The 22,306-nt window shown below is 40.4% G+C and overlaps 1 protein-coding gene and 8 non-coding genes across 9 annotated transcripts in view; 8 read left to right on the top strand and 1 right to left on the bottom strand.

Annotated features, from left to right (window-relative positions):
- Window positions 1–22,306, bottom strand: part of LOC101735937 (hemocytin-like) — a 98,331-nt gene that overhangs the window by 54,616 nt on the left and 21,409 nt on the right. The window contains exons 17-28 of the mRNA XM_062670358.1: window positions 21,219–21,411; window positions 20,778–20,866; window positions 19,893–20,112; window positions 18,202–18,372; window positions 17,476–17,612; window positions 16,779–16,897; window positions 15,512–15,659; window positions 13,888–14,066; window positions 9,595–9,775; window positions 5,549–5,679; window positions 4,319–4,439; window positions 4,101–4,247 (exon numbers count right to left, since the gene is read on the bottom strand). Coding sequence (XP_062526342.1) covers window positions 4,101–4,247; window positions 4,319–4,439; window positions 5,549–5,679; window positions 9,595–9,775; window positions 13,888–14,066; window positions 15,512–15,659; window positions 16,779–16,897; window positions 17,476–17,612; window positions 18,202–18,372; window positions 19,893–20,112; window positions 20,778–20,866; window positions 21,219–21,411 — 1,836 coding nt within the window. The remainder of the gene's footprint in view (window positions 1–4,100; window positions 4,248–4,318; window positions 4,440–5,548; window positions 5,680–9,594; window positions 9,776–13,887; window positions 14,067–15,511; window positions 15,660–16,778; window positions 16,898–17,475; window positions 17,613–18,201; window positions 18,373–19,892; window positions 20,113–20,777; window positions 20,867–21,218; window positions 21,412–22,306) is intronic.
- On the top strand, window positions 12,222–12,294 carry TRNAA-AGC (transfer RNA alanine (anticodon AGC)). Its single transcript has one exon. It is a non-coding gene; the product is annotated as a tRNA-Ala (tRNA).
- TRNAA-AGC (transfer RNA alanine (anticodon AGC)) lies at window positions 12,373–12,445 on the top strand. Its single transcript has one exon. It is a non-coding gene; the product is annotated as a tRNA-Ala (tRNA).
- On the top strand, window positions 12,524–12,596 carry TRNAA-AGC (transfer RNA alanine (anticodon AGC)). The gene has a single exon. It is a non-coding gene; the product is annotated as a tRNA-Ala (tRNA).
- Window positions 12,675–12,747, top strand: TRNAA-AGC (transfer RNA alanine (anticodon AGC)). Its single transcript has one exon. It is a non-coding gene; the product is annotated as a tRNA-Ala (tRNA).
- Window positions 12,977–13,049, top strand: TRNAA-AGC (transfer RNA alanine (anticodon AGC)). Its single transcript has one exon. It is a non-coding gene; the product is annotated as a tRNA-Ala (tRNA).
- On the top strand, window positions 13,128–13,200 carry TRNAA-AGC (transfer RNA alanine (anticodon AGC)). The gene has a single exon. It is a non-coding gene; the product is annotated as a tRNA-Ala (tRNA).
- Window positions 13,279–13,351, top strand: TRNAA-AGC (transfer RNA alanine (anticodon AGC)). Its single transcript has one exon. It is a non-coding gene; the product is annotated as a tRNA-Ala (tRNA).
- Window positions 13,431–13,503, top strand: TRNAA-AGC (transfer RNA alanine (anticodon AGC)). The gene has a single exon. It is a non-coding gene; the product is annotated as a tRNA-Ala (tRNA).

Below are 22,306 nucleotides of genomic sequence, written 5' to 3'. Positions count from 1 at the left end.
TACGCGTACGAACCCGAAACAAAAAACCAGTCACGAGTTTGGGTGTTCGAAAATGAGTTAAAGCCAACAAAAATTGTTCGTTCACGGAGTGTTGCAAAAAAATGGTGGCCACGTTTGTCTCCAAAACCGGCCATGTTACGACTATTCCTCTTGAGGGACAAAGAACGGTTAATGCAGAATGGTATGCTAGCATTTGTTTGCCACAGGTCGTTTCTGACCTCCGTAAAGAGAACTGCAAACGCCGCATCATCCTCCATCACGACAATGCGAGTTCTCACACCGCGCACAGAACAAAAGAGTTTTTAGAGCAAGAAAACATAGAATTATTAGACCATCCGCCGTACAGCCCCGACCTAAGCCCTAATGATTTCTATACTTTCCCTAAAATAAAGAATAAATTGCGTTCCCTAAAATAAAGAATAAATTCACTTCGTTAATTCCCGAAATTTTCAGTGCCGCCCTCGTACTATATGTATATGTGACAATTTCAAAATCTTCTATCTGCAGAGTTGTTATTCTTATGGAATTTACTATAAAATTTTAGATACTTTTCATCTCATTAAGTAAAAGTAAAGAAATATAAATTAACTGAAACTGGAAACAATCTTAGGATTGCATTCAGTTTTTTGCGTTTTCCAGCCGGTGTTGCGTTTTCCAGTCGATGTTGAGTTTTCCATTCGCCAAGAGCAACAAATTAAATTCTTAATGTAAAAGAAATATAAAATCGATGCGTTACTCTTGGCGGCTGGATTTAAAGGAGAAATAGCGTCATGGCAGACGACGCTTGCTGACACTTAGACTTTCAGAAATTGAACAAGTTCCTTGTTTTGGAATAAATAAGATCAATGGGTTTTACACAAAAAAGAAACAGACAATATCGGAAAGCTGCGTAATTAAAAGCTTAAAATATATGTAAATGAAGCTCTCTTGGCCCTTCATTAATTACATTTAAATTTCCCGCGCATTAGCTTCCACCACTATCATAATAATATTATCTGTGGTGGAAGCTATGTTCATTCCATAATTGGATTTGCTCTCTGGCTTCGGACATTCAAAAATATAACGTGCTTTCTTAATAGATTAAAAAAACTTGCAGATTTAAAAAAGGGTGAAGCAATATCTTTCAATGTTGTTTCTCTTTGCAGGTTCGAAAATAATTATAATAATTGTAAGTTAGAAATAAGTTAATAAAATAATAATAATAAAAAAATCTCTTTGCAGAGCAACAACTTGGTTCTTTGTTTCATTACAAAACACATTACAAAACAACATTGAAAGATATTGCTTCACCCTTTTTTAAATCTGCAAGTTTTTTTAATCTATTAAGAAAGCACGTTATATTTTTGAATAACTGTAACATTAGCCTATAAAAAAGAGGAAGGTAGAAAATCTAGACTATGCATAGATTTTCGTGATTTAAATAAAATAGTGGTTCCTCAGTCGCAACCATTTCCACTGATGGAAGATTTAATGTTAAAAACAAGAAATTGTAAATTTTTCTCCACACTAGACATAAATTCCGCATTCTGGTCTATACCTTTGAAAGTAGAAGATAGGAAGAAAACAGCATTTGTTACTCAAGAAAATCATTTCCAATGGACTTGTTTGCCATTTGGCTTAAAAACCTCACCGGCAATTTTTCAAAGAATACTTACGAGCATTATTAGGAAACACAAATTGTCAAATTTTACAGTAAATTTCATTGATGACATTTTAGTATTTTCCCAGACATTCACTGAACACATACAACATTTATCTCTATTATTGGAAGCAATATCAAAAGAAGGCTTTAGATTAAAATTCTCTAAATGCGTTTTTGCACAGGACTCCGTGAAATACTTAGGCCATATAATTAAAAATAATACAGTTACTCCACTAAAAGATAATGTTATAGCTATAAAAAAATTCCCTGTTCCAAAAACAAAGAAGAATATTCGACAATTTTTAGGTAAAATAAATTTCTATGGGAAATATATACCAAATATATCAATCATATTGGATCCTTTACACAATTTGTTAAGAAAAGATCAAAAATTCATTTGGACAGAAAAATGTCAAGAATCTTTTGATAAAATAAAAAGAATGCTTTGCTTAAAACCTATTTTGGAAATATTTGATCCCGATTTACCTATACATATTTATACAGATGCCAGTATTCAGGGTGTAGGGGCTATTTTGAAACAACCCCAAGTGAATGGAGTAGAAAAGCCATGTGCATATTTTTCAAGGAAATTAAACGATAGTCAAAAACGAAAAAAAGCCATTTATCTGGAATGCTTAGCCATAAAAGAAGCAATAAAGTATTGGCAGCATTGGCTCATAGGGAAAAAATTTAAAGTATTTTCAGACCATAAGCCTCTAGAAAAACTAAATATTAAGGCGAGAACAGATGAAGAACTAGGGGACCTAACATATTACTTATCACAATTTAATTTTGAAGTGATATATTCACCGGGAAAGTATAACTCAGAAGCAGACAGTTTAAGTAGAAACCCTGTATTGGAATCACATGTCAATCAGGAAGAAGTTTTAAAAATTGTAAATTTTATTAAATTAAAAGACATACAAAACGATCAAGAAAAAAACGAAGAAATAAAACTATATAAAAATAAACTAATATTAAAAGACAACATTTACTTTAAAATAATAAGAAACAAAGAAAAAATTATACTCACTGAGGAATTTAGTAAAAAACTAATAAAAAATATTCATTATACATACTGCCATATAGGAATAAGACAAACCGAAAATATAATCAAACCATTCTATGCAGCAACGAATTTAACACGTAATATTAAAAAAATCTGTGATACCTGTGAAATATGCATAAAAAATAAATCTAGAACTAAATTTAAATACGGATTGATGTCTCATTTAGGTCCAGCAACTTACCCTTTTGAAATTGTCTCGGTAGATACCATTGGTGGATTTGGTGGCTCTCGCTCTACAAAAACATATCTACATCTTCTGGTAGACCACTTCACCAGGTATGCCTACATATTGACGTCAAAAACTCAAAATGCAGATGATTTTATAAAGCTTATAAAGAAAGTTGTTCCTGAAAATAAAATTGGAATGATCCTATCCGATCAATACCCAGGAATAAATTCGAAAGAATTCAAAACTTTTTTGGAAAAAGAGAACATACCTATTATATTCACTGCTGTAAATGCACCTTTTTCAAATGGAATTAATGAACGCTTAAATCAAACATTAGTTAACAAAATAAGATGTAGAATTAATGAAAAAAATGGTAAAATAGCATGGACAACTATCGCTCATGAATGTACTCAAAAATATAATGAAACTGAACACACTGTGACAGGATTTTCACCAACATATTTAATGGAAGGAAAAGTTATTAATATCTTGCCAGATGAATTGAAAGAACATAAAACACAAAATGATTTATTACAAGATAGAAAAATTGCTGTCGAAAGAACTATAAAATCACACAATTATAATAAACAACAATTCGACAAAAAAAAACTATATATCCAATTAAAAGTAGGAGATTCTGTATATGTGGAAAATGGTAACCGACTAAATAGAAAAAAATTAGAAGAATTAAAAATTGGACCTTATAAAATTTTAGAGAAAATATCAAACTCAATCTATAAGATAAACACAGGCTACAAAAAATTAGAATCAAACTTATTTCATATTACCAAACTTATACCAGTACCTGTAGAATTTTGAAAAGCTAGAGGGGGAGATGTAAATGAAGCTCTCTTGGCCCTTCATTAATTACATTTAAATTTCCCGCGCATTAGCTTCCACCACTATCATAATAATATTATCTGTGGTGGAAGCTATGTTCATTCCATTTGATTTGCTCTCTGGCTTCGGACATTCAAAAATATAACGTGCTTTCTTAATAGATTAAAAAAACTTGCAGATTTAAAAAAGGGTGAAGCAATATCTTTCAATGTTGTTTCTCTTTGCAGGTTCGAAAATAATTATAATAATTGTAAGTGTAGAAATAAGTTAATAAAATAATAATAATAAAAAAATCTCTTTGCAGAGCAACAACTTGGTTCTTTGTTTCATTACAAAACACATTACATATATTAATTAGTTGCAGACTTCAAGAGACTCACAATAACAGGTTGAGGCTTAGGGCAGGTCGGCTTCAGTTTCCACGAGTCAGCGAATATCAGAGCAGAGGACTCCGACATGCCGCCTCCCGACGGAGTCTGGAAGTCATCTCGCATGTCTCCGTTGTAGTTACCACACAGACCTTTCACCTAGAAAAAAAAAACAATATTAATCACACGCGAAGTTATGCAAAGGAAAAGCTTTATTAAGGACTACTTACTCGTCCCTGCCACATAGTGTCGATCTTGACGTAAACCCGCAACCCTCGATCCCACTGCAGGCTCATTCCTAGAGACGGTACATCCAGGAACACGTACGCACCGGCCTTACGCATCTTTATCCTGTAGAAGAACATTTAATATTAGTCTTCGCGCAACTATAACAATAGGACCATGATCATTAACACCTCTTTTGTTTCACTATAGTGTTTATTTCCCTTTTTGTATTGAGATTCGTATTTTAAAAAAAAAAAGTACCTTAATTAACTACAGCATTTGCCTGTTTATATATTAATTTGCTTGTCTATGGATCTTTTGCTGTGCTGCTAGAATAAGTGCGTTATGGGGTTGGTTGAATAAGCTATAAGAAACACTCTTGATTAAAAATGACTTCTACTTTTGAGAACATGCACAATCATTTAATAACACGCTACATGAAATTTCCGCATTGGTGGATCAATATGACAATAACATAATGAGAATGGTAATAATGAGGAACTCATAATAAATAAGTAAAAATAACAGAGAGGCAGGAGAGAAAAGTATATAAAAAGAACACACTGTATATACCCCTTATAACGCAAGCATTCACCACATTAGTGCTAAACGATTAGGATACTTTATTAATAAAGGCAGACTAGTCTATGAGCAGGAGTAGTGAATATAACTCCGTCTATACACTATATAGTGAATATAGCTCCGTCTACTACTAAGGGCTCTTTTCCATTGCATAACAAATGAACTTTCCCAATGTTCCAAACTGTGATTATATGTTTTTTTAGTGCCCTTGTAGGCAGACGAGCATATGGCTCACCTGATGGTAGTGGTTACCGACGCCCATGGACTTCAGCAATGCCAGGGGCAGAGCCAAGCCGCTGCCTAAGAATACTTAAGGGAAAATGGACACATCTTCTAAAAAAATCTTCTCGGCTTTTAACACAAGATATGCCTATGCAGCCCAGGCTACCTCGAGCCATACAACTGCTTGTTTTAATAGAAGCATCCGTATCTTTCATCATTTTCTGGCTTACCAAAGTGGGTGGTCGTTAAGGATCTGCCCTTTCATAAAGGTTCAATTCGAATTACAATGCGCGATATGCTGACTCTCTCGGGTAGGCTTTCACGCAAGTTGAAGAAATTTGGAAAATGTTAATATCTGAGACCTGAGTGGACTGAAAAATCCAAATACACCATATCTATTTCCATACAGTTTTCCAATTAATGAATTTTACCGTTTGAGCTTAGAGATATCAGGAATGGGCGCGTTTTTGGTTAGGGACACGATCTCCTCGTTTCCAGCTCCTCCGACCTTCAAAGTGACAGATTTGGAACAGGTCGCTCCTGTTGTGCCGCACGGGACGTTCTGCAATTAAAGTTTTGGGGTCAAATTTATAATCATCATTTCAGCCTATCGCCGTCCACTGCTGAACATAGGCCTCTCCAATAGATTTCCAGTGTGACCGGTCCATTGCCACCTGCATCCAACGAGACCCAGCGCTTTTTACTAGGTCGTCGGTCCATCTAGTAGGTGGCCGTCCCACACTGCGCTTGCCAGTACGTGGTCGCCACTCCAGGATCTTTCTGCCCCATCGACCGTCCTCTCTTCGTGCTATGTGGCCGGCCCATTGCCACTTCAGTTCACTAATTCTACGGGCTATGTCAGCAACCTTCGTTCTTCTACGGATCTCCTCATTTCGGATTCGATCACGTAGAGAAATGCCGAGCATAGCCCTCTCCATAGCTCGCTGCGCGACTTTGAGCCTTCTAAAAAGATCCCTAGTGAAGCACCACGTCTCCGAGCCGTAAGTCATCACTGGTAACACACATCGGTTGTACGCCTTTGTCTTAAGGCACTGAGGTATTTTGGACGAGAAGACGTTGTGCAGTTTACCGAACGCTGCCCAGCCGAGTTGGATCCGTCTACTGACCTCTCTCTCAAAGTTGGACCTACCTAATCGGACTGCCTGTCCTAGGTATATATATTCGTCAACAACTTCAAGAGTAGAGCTCCCAACAGTAACTATGGTGGGTGCAACATGGACATTGTACATGATTTTGGTTTTGTCCATGTTCATTTTAAGACCCACTTGTTGAGAAACCCTACTGAGGTCACCGAGCATACGCCTTAAATCTTTCAGCGACTCTGCCATGACCACGATGTCATCGGCAAACCGAAGATGAGTGATGTATTCGCCGTTAATATTGATGCCAAGTCCTTGCCATTCCAGAAGCTTGAAGGAATCCTCCAGAGCAGTGATAAACAGTTTCGGAGATATCACATCTCCCTGTCTCACTCCTCTCTTTACAGGGATTTCCTTCGTGCAATGCTCCTGTACTCGGACTGACATGGTGGCGTTATTATACAAACACTTCAATACTTCGATGTACCGGTGGTCAATACGGCACCGCTGGAGAGATCTAAGGACCGCCCATGTTTCGACGGAATCAAAGGCTTTCTCATAGTCCACAAACGCTAAGCATAATGGCCGATTGTACTCTTCGGTCTTCTGTACAATCTGCCGCAGCGTATGTATGTGGTCTATGGTACTGTAGCCTTTTCGGAAACCGGCTTGTTCGGTAGGCTGGAAGTCATCAAACCTGCGTTCGAGACGCTTCGTGATGACTCTCGAGAACAGCTTGTAGACATGGCTCAGCAGTGCTATGGGCCTATAGTTCTTCAATAAGGTTTTGTCACCTTTTTTGAAGAACAGGATCACAACACCCCTGTTCCATGCCTGTGGCGGTTTTCCATCGAGCAAAGAGGAATTGAAGAGCTTCTGAAGGACTTTCAGTACCGGCGTCCCGCCCGCTTTCAGAAGCTCCGTAGTAATTCCATCCTCGCCCGGTGCCTTGTTATTCTTAAGCTGTTTGAGAGCCATCCTAATCTCGTACAGGCTGATGTCCGGGATGTCTTCGGTGAAGTGTCGGGTTAGCTTGGCTCTAGGGTCTGCAGCTAAACCTTGCGGTTCAGCTGAGACCGAGGTAAACAGCTGCCCGTAGAACCTCTCTATCTCCCGCAGGACCTCTGACTTATTCGACGTTACACGTCCATCTTCGGTCTTCAGCTTCGTCAGCTGGCTTTGCCCAATAGAAGCGTCTCTTGCGAACACTTTAGAGCCTTGGTTTCGCTCAATCGTCTCTTTGATACGCTGAGTATTAAAGGAGCGTAGGTCGTGTCGCAAGGACTTCATGATATGTCTATTGAGTTGCCTATATGACTCAGCGTCCTCCGAAGTTTGGAGCGTCATCAAACGTCGACTAGCCATGAGGTTTCGGGTGCGGTCGGATAGTTTCTGAGGTCTATTCTTACGGTGGGTTTTGAAAAATTTGGACCCTACCGTACGGACAGTCTCTACCAGCCTGCTGTTTACATCGTCCACTGATGCGCAGCTGTTTAGCCATTCGAAGCGATTAGCCAATTCGAGTTGAAAGCTCTCGGGGTTTTGGATTTGTGCATTCGACGGTCGAAGCGTTGACTTCATCAGACGCGATCTTTCCAGTCTGACATTGATATTCAACATGCCTCTGACGATTCGGTGATCACTTCCTGTTTTAACACTGTTGATCACAGAGACATCGTTGAATATCTGTTTGTTGGTGCTCATGATGAAGTCAATTTCATTTCTTGTTACACCGTCGGGACTCAACCAGGTCCATTTCCGCTGTGGCGGCTTCTTGAAGAAAGAATTCATCATAAAGAGTCCTTCCTTCTCCATAAAGTTCGCCAGCATCTGTCCTCTGGGATTCCGCTGCCCAAATCCAAATGGCCCCACTTTCAACTCATCATCGCCTCTACGGCCCAGTTTTGCATTGAAATCTCCCATAACAACGGTAAAATGTGATTGGGAGTTACGTATGGCCCTACTAATGTCCTCATACGTAGCCTCCACTTCATCGTCTGGATGTGACGTCGATGGGGCGTATACCTGTACAATCTTCAGCGAATACCGCTTTGAGATTTTGAGGACAAGGTATACTACCCTACTCGACACACTTTCGATGGCCACAATGTTGTTTATGAGAGATTTGTGGACGATAAACCCAACACCACCTTGGGACTTCTGTTCTCCCTCCCGGTAGTAGAACAAGTGGCCGGACTGTAAGGTTTTCGTATCCTCCCCCTCTCTTCGGATCTCCGATAAACCAATAACGTCCCAGCGCAACTTGTTCATTTCTTCTTCCAGCTCTATTAGCTTCTCGTCCAACCTCAAAGTGCGCACGTTGTATGTCACCAGGGCCAGTTGTCGTTGTGAAGGGGGGTGGTAGCCGGATCTCTGCCGGGGATTCTTAGCACCCCTTGCCCCGCCGTTACCATGGCCGCTACCGTAACCAGGAATAGCGGGGCCGCCGGGGACTAGGGGCCTGGTTCTGCGGTGTACAATCATTTTGGAGGTTTATTAGCCTACTGGTACCACGCTGGCTAGACGGGTTGGTACAGGGTTTAATTTCGAGTTTTCCTTCTCTCACACTAGTAAATATTGTGTGTTATGCTTTCCCTTTTGTCGCCTCTTACGACTCCCCTGGGATGGTAATGGGGGTGGTGACAAAAGTATTCTAATGCCGTCACCACACGGCCATAATGGTCGTAATAAAATAAAAAATAAAATAAAATTTATAATGGTTTCGTCGTATATACTGCATGAAGTACCAGGTCTAATTAGGACTCACGGCTTAGCAGCCAGCTTTTGTTTTTAAAAACGTTAGAGCAAACTATTTTCCTGTTGCATATTGATTTTTTTCTAAAAATGAGTAGATAAGCGCACGGACCACTTTTTTTACACAGTTACGGGAGTCCGTGGACACCGTTTCGTAAGTGCTACAGCCTGCCTTCATATTTGAGGTGAAAGTCTCAATTTTGCAAACCGATAGTCCCACCCTTTAAATTAAACAGGTCGGATAATGCTATCTAGTTTCTTACAACTAGATAGCATTATCCGACCTGTTATCCGACCTCTTACGGTCAAAATAGATCACACTAGAACCAGAACATTCCAATAATCTAACCCTAACTCATTTGATACGTAGATACTGGCGGTAGGAAGTCTTGTGAGTCCGCACAGGTAGGTACCACCACCCAGTCAATTTCTGCCGTGAAGCAGTAGGTAATGCGTTTCGGTTTGAAGAATGGGGCAGCCGTTGTAACTATACTGAGACCTTAGAACTCATATCTCAAGGTGGGTTTTACGTTGTAGATGTCTATGAGCTCCGCTAACCACTAACACCGGGTGGGCCGTGAGCTTGTCCACCCAACTAAGCAACAAATAAGCTGCAGACATACCTGTATCTCGACATCGAAGCCATCGGTTCCGTCCATAGCACCTTTCGCGAGTAGATAAGTGCATACTCCTTCGAAGTCGTACTGTGTTCCGTCGAACGTGTTGACGTGGGAGTCGCCCCAAGCGCCGCACACGCCCGCACACTTGCGCTGCGTGCACGACCAGTTGCCGTTTTTGCATTCGCTGTAAACGATTTAATTTTAAGGAACTAATCACCGGGTATTAATCAGAGGAAAAGGTGGTTTACTGGTGGTAGGACCTCTTGTGAGCCCGCACGGATAGGTACCACCACCCTGCCTATTTCTGCCGTGAAGCAGTAATGCGTTTCGGTTTGAAGGGTGGGGCAGCCGTTGTTACTATACGGAGACCTTAGAACTTATATCTCAAGGTGGGTGGTGCATTTACGTTGTAGATGTCTATGGGCTCCGGTAACCACTTAACATCAGGTGAGCTGTGAGCTCGTCCACCCATCCAAGCAATAAATAAAAAAAAACTTACATTCACTACAAACACTAATCTCATTGTATTTTAATACGCTTTTATTAGCTTCAGACGTATGTATGTTTGTAACGGAATCTTTAAACATGATTTTCACCCCCTTCAAAACGTCGGATTAACTCGAAATTTGGTATACTTATTATGGACCAATGACAATTCGATATTTAAAAAATATATTGAAAAAATTTCAATTCAACTAAAAAATGAAATATAAACAAACAATAGCTTAAAGAACTAGCAAAATACGCTTTTATAGAAAATATTTTGTTAGTTTTTTTAAACTATTATTTTCTAACTGAATGTTCGACATACAGATACAGCACTCCTCAGGGTCACCATGGCTAATCAGGTTTCCGTCTGTGAAAATAATCAACCTACGACACAGTTTAAATGTCGAATTGACAAACCGTGGACTTAAAATCGTCATAGAAAATATAACTCGAATAAGTTGGTAGAATATTAAAACAAAATGATTACCGATAATAAAATGCGTTTGCTTATAATTAAGCTTTTAAAAACCACATACATTTTATATGTTTTAAATTAAAATATTGCTTGTTATTACATATTGTAATGACAGAATTGTATGCACGTAATTTTAGCTGCATGATTATTAAAAGAGGACAACTTTGCATTCTGCAATTAGCACCACTTTTAGTTGAATTGTTATAATTATGATTTAAGTACTGCTCTGAATGTTTACCGCATCAAACATTGTTCGATTCACACCTGTTATTTATGTATCGAAGTGTTGCTTGTTGACATTGGCGACTTGTTCAAAGAACTGTAGCTACGAAGCACGCAATACAAATTGCGTGCTCTACATAAAGTGAAAGGTAAAGTTACGGTACGCAACATACATGTTATAGTATCATAGTCATTTAGAATGCAAATACTGGTGTTACTAGATTTAAAACGTCAACGGGGGCGTAGCTCAGATGGTAGAGCGCTCGCTTAGCATGTGAGAGGTACCGGGATCGATACCCGGCGCCTCCAAAGATCTGTTTTTTTCTAGACGTTTGTTACAAGTTTGTGGTAGAGCTGCAGTAAAAACTTTCAAGTTTAAAACACAACGGGGGCGTAGCTCAGATGGTAGAGCGCTCGCTTAGCATGTGAGAGGTACCGGGATCGATACCCGGCGCCTCCAAAGATCTGTTTTTTTCTAGACGTTTGTTACAAGTTTGTGGTAGAGCTGCAGTAAAAACTTTCAAGTTTAAAACACAACGGGGGCGTAGCTCAGATGGTAGAGCGCTCGCTTAGCATGTGAGAGGTACCGGGATCGATACCCGGCGCCTCCAAAGATCTGTTTTTTTCTAGACGTTTGTTACAAGTTTGTGGTAGAGCTGCAGTAAAAACTTTCAAGTTTAAAACACAACGGGGGCGTAGCTCAGATGGTAGAGCGCTCGCTTAGCATGTGAGAGGTACCGGGATCGATACCCGGCGCCTCCAAAGATCTGTTTTTTTCTAGACGTTTGTTACAAGTTTGTGGTAGAGCTGCAGTAAAAACTTTCAAGTTTAAAACACAACGGGGGCGTAGCTCAGATGGTAGAGCGCTCGCTTAGCATGTGAGAGGTACCGGGATCGATACCCGGCGCCTCCAAAGATCTGTTTTTTTCTAGACGTTTGTTATAAGTCTGTGGTAGAGCTGCAGTAAAAACTTTCAAGTTTAAAACACATCGGGGGCGTAGCTCAGATGGTAGAGCGCTCGCTTAGCATGTGAGAGGTACCGGGATCGATACCCGGCGCCTCCAAAGATCTGTTTTTTTCTAGACGTTTGTTACAAGTTTGTGGTAGAGCTGCAGTAAAAACTTTCAAGTTTAAAACACATCGGGGGCGTAGCTCAGATGGTAGAGCGCTCGCTTAGCATGTGAGAGGTACCGGGATCGATACCCGGCGCCTCCAAAGATCTGTTTTTTTCTAGACGTTTGTTACAAGTTTGTGGTAGAGCTGCAGTAAAAACTTTCAAGTTTAAAATACAACGGGGGCGTAGCTCAGATGGTAGAGCGCTCGCTTAGCATGTGAGAGGTACCGGGATCGATACCCGGCGCCTCCAAAGATCTGTTTTTTTCTAGACGTTTGTCATAAATCTGTGGTAGAGCTGCAGTGAAAACTTTCAAGTTTAAAACACAACGGGGGCGTAGCTCAGATGGTAGAGCGCTCGCTTAGCATGTGAGAGGTACCGGGATCGATACCCGGCGCCTCCAAAGATCTGTTTTTTTCTAGACTTTTGTTATAAGTCTGTGGTAGAGATGCATTAAAAACTTTCAAGTTTAAAACACATCGGGGGCGTAGCTCAGATGGTAGAGCGCTCGCTTAGCATGTGAGAGGTACCGGGATCGATACCCGGCGCCTCCAAAGATCTGTTTTTTTCTAGACGTTTGTTACAAGTTTGTGGTAGAGCTGCAGTAAAAACTTTCAAGTTTAAAACACAACGGGGGCGTAGCTCAGATGGTAGAGCGCTCGCTTAGCATGTGAGAGGTACCGGGATCGATACCCGGCGCCTCCAAAGATCTGTTTTTTTCTAGACGTTTGTTACAAGTTTGTGGTAGAGCTGCAGTAAAAACTTTCAAGTTTAAAACACAACGGGGGCGTAGCTCAGATGGTAGAGCGCTCGCTTAGCATGTGAGAGGTACCGGGATCGATACCCGGCGCCTCCAAAGATCTGTTTTTTTCTAGACGTTTGTTACAAGTTTGTGGTAGAGCTGCAGTAAAAACTTTCAAGTTTAAAACACAACGGGGGCGTAGCTCAGATGGTAAAGCGCTCGCTTAGCATGTGAGAGGTACCGGGATCGATACCCGGCGCCTCCAAAGATCTGTTTTTTTCTAGACGTTTGTTACAAGTCTGTGGTAGAGCTGCAGTGAAAACTTTCAAGTTTAAAACACAACGGGGGCGTAGCTCAGATGGTAGAGCGCTCGCTTAGCATGTGAGAGGTACCGGGATCGATACCCGGCGCCTCCAAAGATCTGTTTTTTTCTAGACGTTTGTTATAAGTCTGTGGTAGAGCTGCAGTAAAAACTTTCAAGTTTAAAACACATCGGGGGCGTAGCTCAGATGGTAGAGCGCTCGCTTAGCATGTGAGAGGTACCGGGATCGATACCCGGCGCCTCCAAAGATCTGTTTTTTTCTAGACGTTTGTCATAAGTCTGTGGTAGAGCTGCAGTGAAAACTTTCAAGTTTAAAACACAACGGGGGCGTAGCTCAGATGGTAGAGCGCTCGCTTAGCATGTGAGAGGTACCGGGATCGATACCCGGCGCCTCCAAAGATCTGTTTTTTTTTTAGACTTTTGGTATAAGTCTGTGGTAGAGCTGCAGTAAAAACTTTAAAGTTGGAAAGACATCGGGGGCGTAGCTCAGATGGTAGAGCGCTCGCTTAGCATGTGAGAGGTACCGGGATCGATACCCGGCGCCTCCAAAGATCGTTTTTTTTCTAGACTTTTGGTATAAATCTGTGGTAGAGCTGCAATAAAAACTTTCAAGTTGAAAAGACAAGGGGGCGTTGCTCAGATGGTAAAGTGCTCACTTAGCATGCGAGAAGTACCGGGATCGATACCCGACGCCTCCGAAAACATTAAACTTTTGGTATTAGGACTTTTTTGGTTACCTTGGGTTGGCAAAGAAATTGAAGAATCAATGGGAGACCTAAATTATAAAATAAATCATATAAATTAAAAATAGGCAGATGAGCATACCTCTCACCTGATGGCGAGTGATTACAGTAGTCAGCAATATCATGGGCAGAGCCAAGCTGCTGCCTACCACCATGCTACATTGTGCTATGTAGAGTCCGTGCACTAACCATTTGTTGCACTCCTCTTGCATGAGGTGTCCGTCGGGGTAGCTCCGGCCGGCGTGGTGGCACGGGCACTGGGTGGCGGGCACGCAGCGCTTGGACGCGGTGTCCAGCACCTGGCCCTTCTTGCACTGACATCCGGGGCGACACTCCGCGGTCTGCGTGCTCGGGGGTAGGTGCATATTCTGTCCCAAACAATTATTACGTCATTATTGTGACTTTTTGGCGGTAACACGAGGAGTGAAGTTCTGTGATTTGTTTTATTTTGTCTATTTAGTGTTTATTGTTCTTTTTTATTGCTCTGATGGCTGGACGAGCTCATAGCCCACCTGGCGTTAAGTGGTTACTGAAGCCCATAGACATCTACAACGTAAATACGCCACCCAACTTGAGATATAAAGTTCTAAGGTCTCAGTTATAGTTACAACCGTTGCCCCACCCTTCAAACCGAAACGCATTACTGCTTTACGGCGGTAATAAGCAGGGTGGTGGACCTACCCGCGTGGACTCACAAGATGTCCTACCACCAGTGACTAGGTCAAAAAATCCCCTAAAAAAATTTCATTATTTTTGATCTTGTCATTGTTAAATAAAATGTATTTTTATTGTCTTAGAATGCAGGCAAGCGTACGGTCCATATGACGTGAGGGTTCAATGATGCTCATGCATCAGCAATGACGCTGTCTATACTCAAGGTTATTTCAATGAAAAATGCGTGGTATAAATTGCACAGAAGTATTAGCTATCCTACAGCTGAATAATATTTGTACTTAACATGGCAATTCCTTTGGTAATAATTTGGTAACATGCACTCAAGGGAATCCCTGAGGGAGAAATTTAAAGAAATTAAAGTTCTCACTATGCCATCCCAGTACATTTTTGAAAATTTGATGTATGTTCGTAAACATATTGAGGAGTTTTCTAAACAGTCGGACATACATAATAGAAATACTAGGAACAAACACAAGCTTGTTGTGCCGATGAGTAGGTTACATAAGATACGAAATTCATTCGGGTGTTTGTCTGTGCGCCTGTACAACAAAATCCCACAAGATGTTCAGAACCTACATATACATAGGTTTAAGAAAACTATTAAAGAACATCTGTGCAATAAAGCTTACTATAAAGTCAATGATTATCTAGAAGATTGCACAAAGTGGGAATGAGTTGCTCGCTCCAGGCATTTCAATATTGTAGTAATTGTTACGTTATATTACTCATTGTAAAAAATTCATATTTTAAAAAAAACCTAATATAAAAAAAAAAAAAATTTTCATATGTAAAAAAAAAAAAAGACATGCCCGCTGAGTTTCTTGCCAATTCTTCTCAGGACGGAGGCTAGTTCTTGTGAATTGGCGGTAGTTTTTTTGACGTTCAACAAGTGTGTACTTTCATTTATGTTGAATAAAATTTTTTGATTTGATTTGATTTGATTTGATAATACCTAATATATAACAACTATCTAATGGCTCACTGAATTTCTAAGCAGCTATCAACTTGCCTCACCAAAAGTAAGAACGTGATCGACAATGACTAATTAAATATCCTAGACTCTATTAACTATGGCTACACCCTTTGTTAATATTATTTCAGGCAATTAATTTTACGAATTAATTTTGAATTACAATACCTTGCATGTTAGTGGTTCCGATGTCTCGCAAGTGGTGAATTCCATGTTCTGGGCTGTGCAATTGCTTCTCAAGTCTTCAGCTGGAGGATAGTTCTGGATCTCCTCAGGAGTGGCAGGCTTGCAGTCCCAACGAGCACCGACACAAGTACTGTGAAAAAAAAGAGCCGAAACTGCTAAACAAAAAAATTGAAAAGAAATGAAACAGAGGAGTCGAAGGACATCATGACGTGTCTTGGGAAGGTTCCATTAGAACGCCAAAATGTCGCCTGCGTTTTTTATTGTCTATGAATCTGATGGTGACTGGTTACCGATGCTCATAACCATCATCAAGCCAGGGTCACAGCTAAGCCAGTGTCTGCTGTAAATATAGTAAGTATTATGGAAGCAAATTTCGCAATTAATGTAAACTTGTAATAATTTATGTACTATTTATAAATACGAATGTGAAATGTCTTTTTTCGTCTTTTTTTGTAAAATAATGTTCTTTTGTGACTATTAGTTTCAGGAATCATGTTTGAGTAGTTGACTTGTGTCGTGCTTATTGAAAACAAAACTTTAAGTAAATAAATAAGTATAAATAATGCGTATGTTGAAGTAGTAGGTAAAAGAACACAACATCATGTCCCTTTCCAGCAACCCGAGTGTTTTAAAGCCCCTTAATTAATTTTTATTACGGAACGTATTTATTGTTTTATTCAGGATTATCTATACTAATATCTGTCAAGGCTTTAATGAGCAAGAATTCCACATGACCACGACTGCTCTGCCAAGAGCAACCGATTATGATGATGATGATGATATTAATATTATAAAGAGGAAAGATTTGTTTGTTTGTTTGTATTGCATAGGCTCCGAAATTACTGAACCGATTTGAAAAATTCTTTCACTGTTTGGAAGCTACACTATTCCCGAGTGACATAGGCTATAATCTTTTTTGAAAAAAATTAGGGATCCTTACTAAAACTCCAATAATGTAACCCAATGTGTAAAAAAATTACCTTAAATATTCTTTACATCGCGTGCCCTGCGAAAACTATCGATTATAGAATAAAATAATGTACTACGATTTTGCAGAACACATTATTATTTACAAAAAGTATCGCGACAGCATATGTCTAACTATTATAGTTATGCTGCAATAAGTGTTATTTTATTAAAAAAAATAAAACAATGTCAAATATCGTTGAAGTATCGTTAAAGACCCGAGCGGAACCGGAGCGGGCCGCTAGTTGTTTAATAAATCAATTAGCCAGGTTTTTGTACGTACCACAATTCTCTCTCCCGTCTCCCAGGTCTTATTTCCTTATATCCAGCGTTGAACTGCAAGCCCTTATGGATGCAGGGACACTTCGCGACGGGAACACACACTCCGTTGTCGTCTAGGAGCTGTGGAAGATTCAGTTAGCTTCTTACAAGTTTATTGGAGTCGAATTATGTAAGTGTAATATAAAATAATTCTACTAGAATTTTAGTTCAGTCCCGACATTTGTCGCCCGAAATGTATTCTGAATGGTGCGTTCAAGGACCAAGAGAGCGCAGATGGAATGTCATACAAGCATCTAAGTATCTCACTAAAATCCCCTTTTTAATCTCCTCTAATTTATTGTTCACGAAACCTAATCTTTAACAAAGCGAAGACGTATAGTAGATGTAATAAGATTATGGCTCTTATTGCCAATCTGATTGGGGCAGTCTACCACATCAACCATCATCATCATCAGCCCACAGTTGTTCACTGCTGGACACAGGCAGAGGCTTAAAGCTTTGGGAGAGACCCTAATCCACACCACTGAGCCCGGTTTTCGCCTCTCATCATCAACCATCAACGAATTCCCAATTTCTATATTCCAACTTGAACCAAACGTAGTTCGAAGGACCCATCTCGATTAACTTAATTGGTTGTTAGTACTGGTATTGTACAAGTGTAAGTAAATCGGTGTTATGTTTATCTACATGCACGTCACCTGTGAGGGCGGGCAGGCGCAGCCCTCCACACAGACAGGCTTGCACTGCCCGGAGGCCGCCAAGGCTGTGTCCGAGCACTTGCGGAGACAACTGTCAGCACACACCGTGTACTGCTGGCCACCGGTGCACGACAGCTCTGCCAAACAACGATTTAATTGTTGTCAATACAAAAGAACGGTTAGATTTGAAATCTATAGATGAATTATGAACACAAGGGAGGTGACTCAAAAAAATATATATTAGTTTAAAAAAACTAACAAAGTACGCTTTTATAGAAAATCCAACTAAAAAATAGAAAATAAATTTTAATAAATTCGAATTAAAAATAGTGTAAGAAAAAATTATTTTATTGTAAAAAAGCGTGTTGTTAGTTTTTTTAAACTTATGTATTTATTTCTAATTTTATAGTTGAATTTAAATTTCTATAAATTTTTTTTTTCAATTTTTAGTTTAATATTGAATTGTCATCGATCCTTAATAAGTATACCAAATTTCGATTTAATCCGACGTTTTGAAGGGGGTCAAAATCATGTTCAAAGATTCCGTTACATACATACGTCTGCAGCTAATAAAAGCGTATTAATAAAAAAAGTAATAAAAAGGTTGGGATGAAAAGGAAAATTTTATAATACTTCTAAGGGCGACTGAAACTAAAGTGATATGAAATGTATTTGTTTGTGCATTTATGAAGGTAATATATACAGTGGTCGTGAGTCGTAACGCACCGCACTCCTTAACGTTGTACCGCCACTGCAGGATGATCCCGTTCTTGGCGCACACCATGGCGTAGTCCCCGAGCACGGGGCACAGGCACCGGGTCACGTCCCCCGCGCATGCGCACATGTCGTACAGGCACGCTTGGTAGTACGGCTCCACGTCCACGTACCAGTGACACTCTGGACATAACAGCGATTCGGTATCTTTAAGGCAAGCGCTTGAAGGGCAACAGTAAGAGGTCCTAACTTCTAAACATAACCGGGATACCCAAGTGCTTCAAGGGCAACAATAAGTGGTCCTAACTTCTGGAGATAACCGGGGTTCGGTCTCTTTAACCTATGCACTTGAAGGGCAATAACAAGTGGTCCTAACTTCTGGAGATAACCGGAGTTCGGTCTCTTTAACCTAAGCGCTTCAAGGGCAACATTAAGAGGTTCTAACTTCTGGAGTCTCTTTAACAAAAGCGCTTCAAGGGAAACAATAAGTAAGTGGTCCTAACTTTTGGAGATAACTGGGCTCTGTCTCTTTAGCCCAAGCGCTTGAAGGGCAATAATAAGTGGTCCTAACTTCTGGACATAACCGGGTTCAGTCTCTTTAACCCAAGCGCATGAAGGGCAACAATAAGTGGTCCTAACTTCTGGACATAACCGGGTTCGGTCTCTTAAACCCAAGCGCTTGAAGGGCAAGAATAAGTGGTCCTAACTTCTGAACATAACCGAGGTTCGGTCTCTTTATCCCAAGCGCTTGAAGGGCAACAATAAGTGGCCCTAACTTCTGGACATAATCGAGATTCGGTATCTTTAACCCAAGCGTTTGAAGAGCAATAATCAGTGGTTCTAGCATCTGGACATAACCGGGGTTCGGTCTCTTTATCGCAAGCGCTTCAAGCGCAACAATAAGTGGTCCTAACTAAAATTACGTTTGCGTGTTTATTGCATTACATTTTCTTATTGATTAGTTGGGTGGACGAGCTGACGGTCCATCTGGTGTTAAGTGGTTACGGTAGCCCATAGACATCTACAATGTAAATGCCGCCACCCACCTCAAGACATGAGTTCTTAGGTCTCAGTTTTTACAGCAACGACGGCTACCCCCATCCTTCATTAATTATGACAACTAAAATGCATTAATACTTCACGGCAGAAGTAGGCAAGCTGGTGTTGCCTACCCGGTCTAATACTTTTTTCCTGGTAAATGCTTCGATTATTTTTAGGAATCATCTATTCAAAGTATATCTAAATTGATACTTGTAGAACATTCTTGTTAAAAGGTAAAAATGAAGCTTGTGACTTGCATGTTGCATCAATACAACAAACCACTGACTTTAGACATGTGTCAAGCGTTGCATTATGGACATAACATTTGGACTCTCAGTATCAAGTTTTCTAGAGAAGAAGTTCAAAATATTATCAGTAAGCTTTACTGGTGGTAGGACGTCTTGAGTGTCCGCGCGGGTAGGTACCAGCACCCTGCCTATTTCTGCCGTGAAGCAGTAATGCATTTCGGTTTGAAGGGTGGGGCAGCCGTTGTAACTATACTTGAGATCTTAGAACTTATATCTCAAGGTGGGTGGCGCATTTACGTCGTAGATGTCTATGGGCTCCAGTAACCACTTAACAACAGGTGGGCTGTGAGTTCGTCCACCCATCTAAGAAATAAATAAATATAATTATTATTATTATGAATAAACTCAGCGTACCTTCAAACAGATTACTCATGAGCTTGCTGCAGTACTTCTCGGCTGCAGCTTTGTTCTCGACGTTGGCCACGCAGGGGTGCTCCGGTTCTTTGTTATCGATATCCGCACAGAACTCCCTGGTCTTCCACTTATTGGCGAACGCGAGGGCTGACTGTTCCACGTCATTCTCGGGCGTTAAGAAGTCATCTTTCTGGTTCAAATTGAAAGTTCCGCAGAGGCCCTGAGCAAAACAAATTATAGGTTGTTTTAATATAGATTAATTTTTGAATGAAAAAAACATGCTCACCTCCTGGTCTACGAATACAAAATGCTTTGAACTTCTACCGAAGAGAAAAATCTATTTCCTCTCAGTCTTTAATGCGGAAGTTATGCTTTTATCCTATTAGGACAGATCGAAGAGCCCTGAACTACAAATTCAAAAAGTACTAGTAGGTGAGCTCACGGGGCTCAAACCGGAGTGATGCTAACACTGACCCTAGCAAGAGCAGTGCTTCACAGAATCTACCACCGGATCGAAAACGCGACCCACTGAGAAGATCCGGCGACAAACTCAGTGGGCTGTGAATTATTTAGCCTAATTCGACCTCAACAGCACCGTGAATCCAAAATATGCACAAAATTTCGCGTGTTAACATGAAGTAGGCCTTAACATTGTAAGTGACTTTTATGTTTAGTGACAGTGCGCATATGTCCATTAGACGGGGTGAAAGTGGTAGTTTTTCCAAAACAATATTATATCTTATTAATTTTCCCAGAAACATTTACTACTCTGATGAAAATAGACTCTTTAAAACTGTGTTCTTGATTCAAAGAGTCTATTGAACCTGACCTTCCAGAAAAGGAAATATTAAAATTCAGTAAATGTCATTCTTATGATAATTCTACCTTCGTTTTATCCTTGAATTCTGGTGGCACATCTATGAAGACTCTTGTGTTGCCATCCCACCAGAGATCCACTTTGTTGGGAAGTTGCACTGGAGCAAAAAAAAATCAGAATCTTTATTATTTATTCTCATGTACAGCAAAACATTGAACGATTTGGGGTCTTTGAATGATATTATATTGAATTAGTATTTTTTTTTATTGCATAGATGAGTGGACGAGCTCACAGCCCACCTGGTGTTAAGTGGTTACCAGAGCCCATAGATATCGACAACGTAAATGCCGCCACCCACCTTGAGATATGAGCTCTAAGGTCTCAGTATAGTTACAACGGCTGCCCCACCCTTCAGACCGAAACGCATTACGGCTTCACGGCAGAAAGAGTCAGGGTGGTGGTTCCATCAGAAGATCCAGGTCTTGAATGTTGACAAATATTAGACTCACCGATGAGGAAAAGAGATGAAGCCGCTCTGATTCTGACATTCCCGATCATAACGGGCAGTGTGGCGACTTCCTTCCCATTCACAAGTATAAACCCTCCTTGCTTCAGATGGACCTTAATTTCTCCGTAGTTCAAGTTGACGGCCTTGGTGCAAGAAGGTGAGCCTGCACCTTTGTATGGTGTTAGATTCATTTCCTGATGGGCAAGTAATAATGTGCGAATGATTAAAAGGGTATTTGTTTCGGACAATAACAAAAATAAATCTAACATGCAAGGCGTTTAGAATATTTATTAACACTACTAATGAATTTCACTCGTAAATTAAAAATGTATCTTTTTATAGTTTAGTGGGGCGGAGGAGTTCACGATTCACTTGAAGTTAAGTGATCGTCGGAGCCCATAGACATCAACAACATAAATGCCGCTATCCTCCTTCAGACATGAGTTTTAAGTCTCACTTTTTTACAGTACAACGGCCGCTTTTACAGAACTAAACCTATTACTGCTTCACGACAGAAATAGAAAGGAAGGTAGTATCTAACCGCATGAGCCCACAAGATACCCTATCACCAGTAAACTTTTTTGTTACTTAAAAGTTAGTTGAAGTGAATTAAAATCCTATGAACATTGAATAAAAAACGTGCATCCCTTCCAATGTGTAATAGTTGTTTGGTTTGTGTTCATATGTATTCACTGGTGATAAGACCTCTTGTGAGTCCGCACGGGCAGGTACCACCGCCCCGCCTATTTCTGCCGTGAAGCCGTAATGCGTTTCGGTTTGAAGGGTGGGGCAGCCGTTGTAACTATACTGAGACCTTTGAACTCATATCTCAAGGTGGGTGGCGGCATTTACGTTGTAGACGTCTATGGACTCCACGGTAACCACTTAACACCAGGTGGGTTGTGAGCTCGTCCACCCATCTAGGCAATAAAAAAAAACTGGCTACCTCAGAGATGAAGATTTTTGAGATTGATTGAGGCGGGCTGGCCCATAAGTTAAGAGTCGCACAGCGGGCGATAGAGAGAGCTATGCTCGGTATTTCTCTAAGGGACAAAATCCGGAACGAAGAAATTCGACGGAGAACCAAAG

Source organism: Bombyx mori, chromosome 10 (genome assembly GCF_030269925.1).
Source record: "Bombyx mori chromosome 10, ASM3026992v2".
NCBI classification, from domain to species: Eukaryota; Metazoa; Arthropoda; class Insecta; order Lepidoptera; family Bombycidae; genus Bombyx; species Bombyx mori.
The sequence above is the reverse complement of the archived record's forward strand: the minus strand, read 5'-3'. Positions and strand labels throughout refer to the sequence as shown.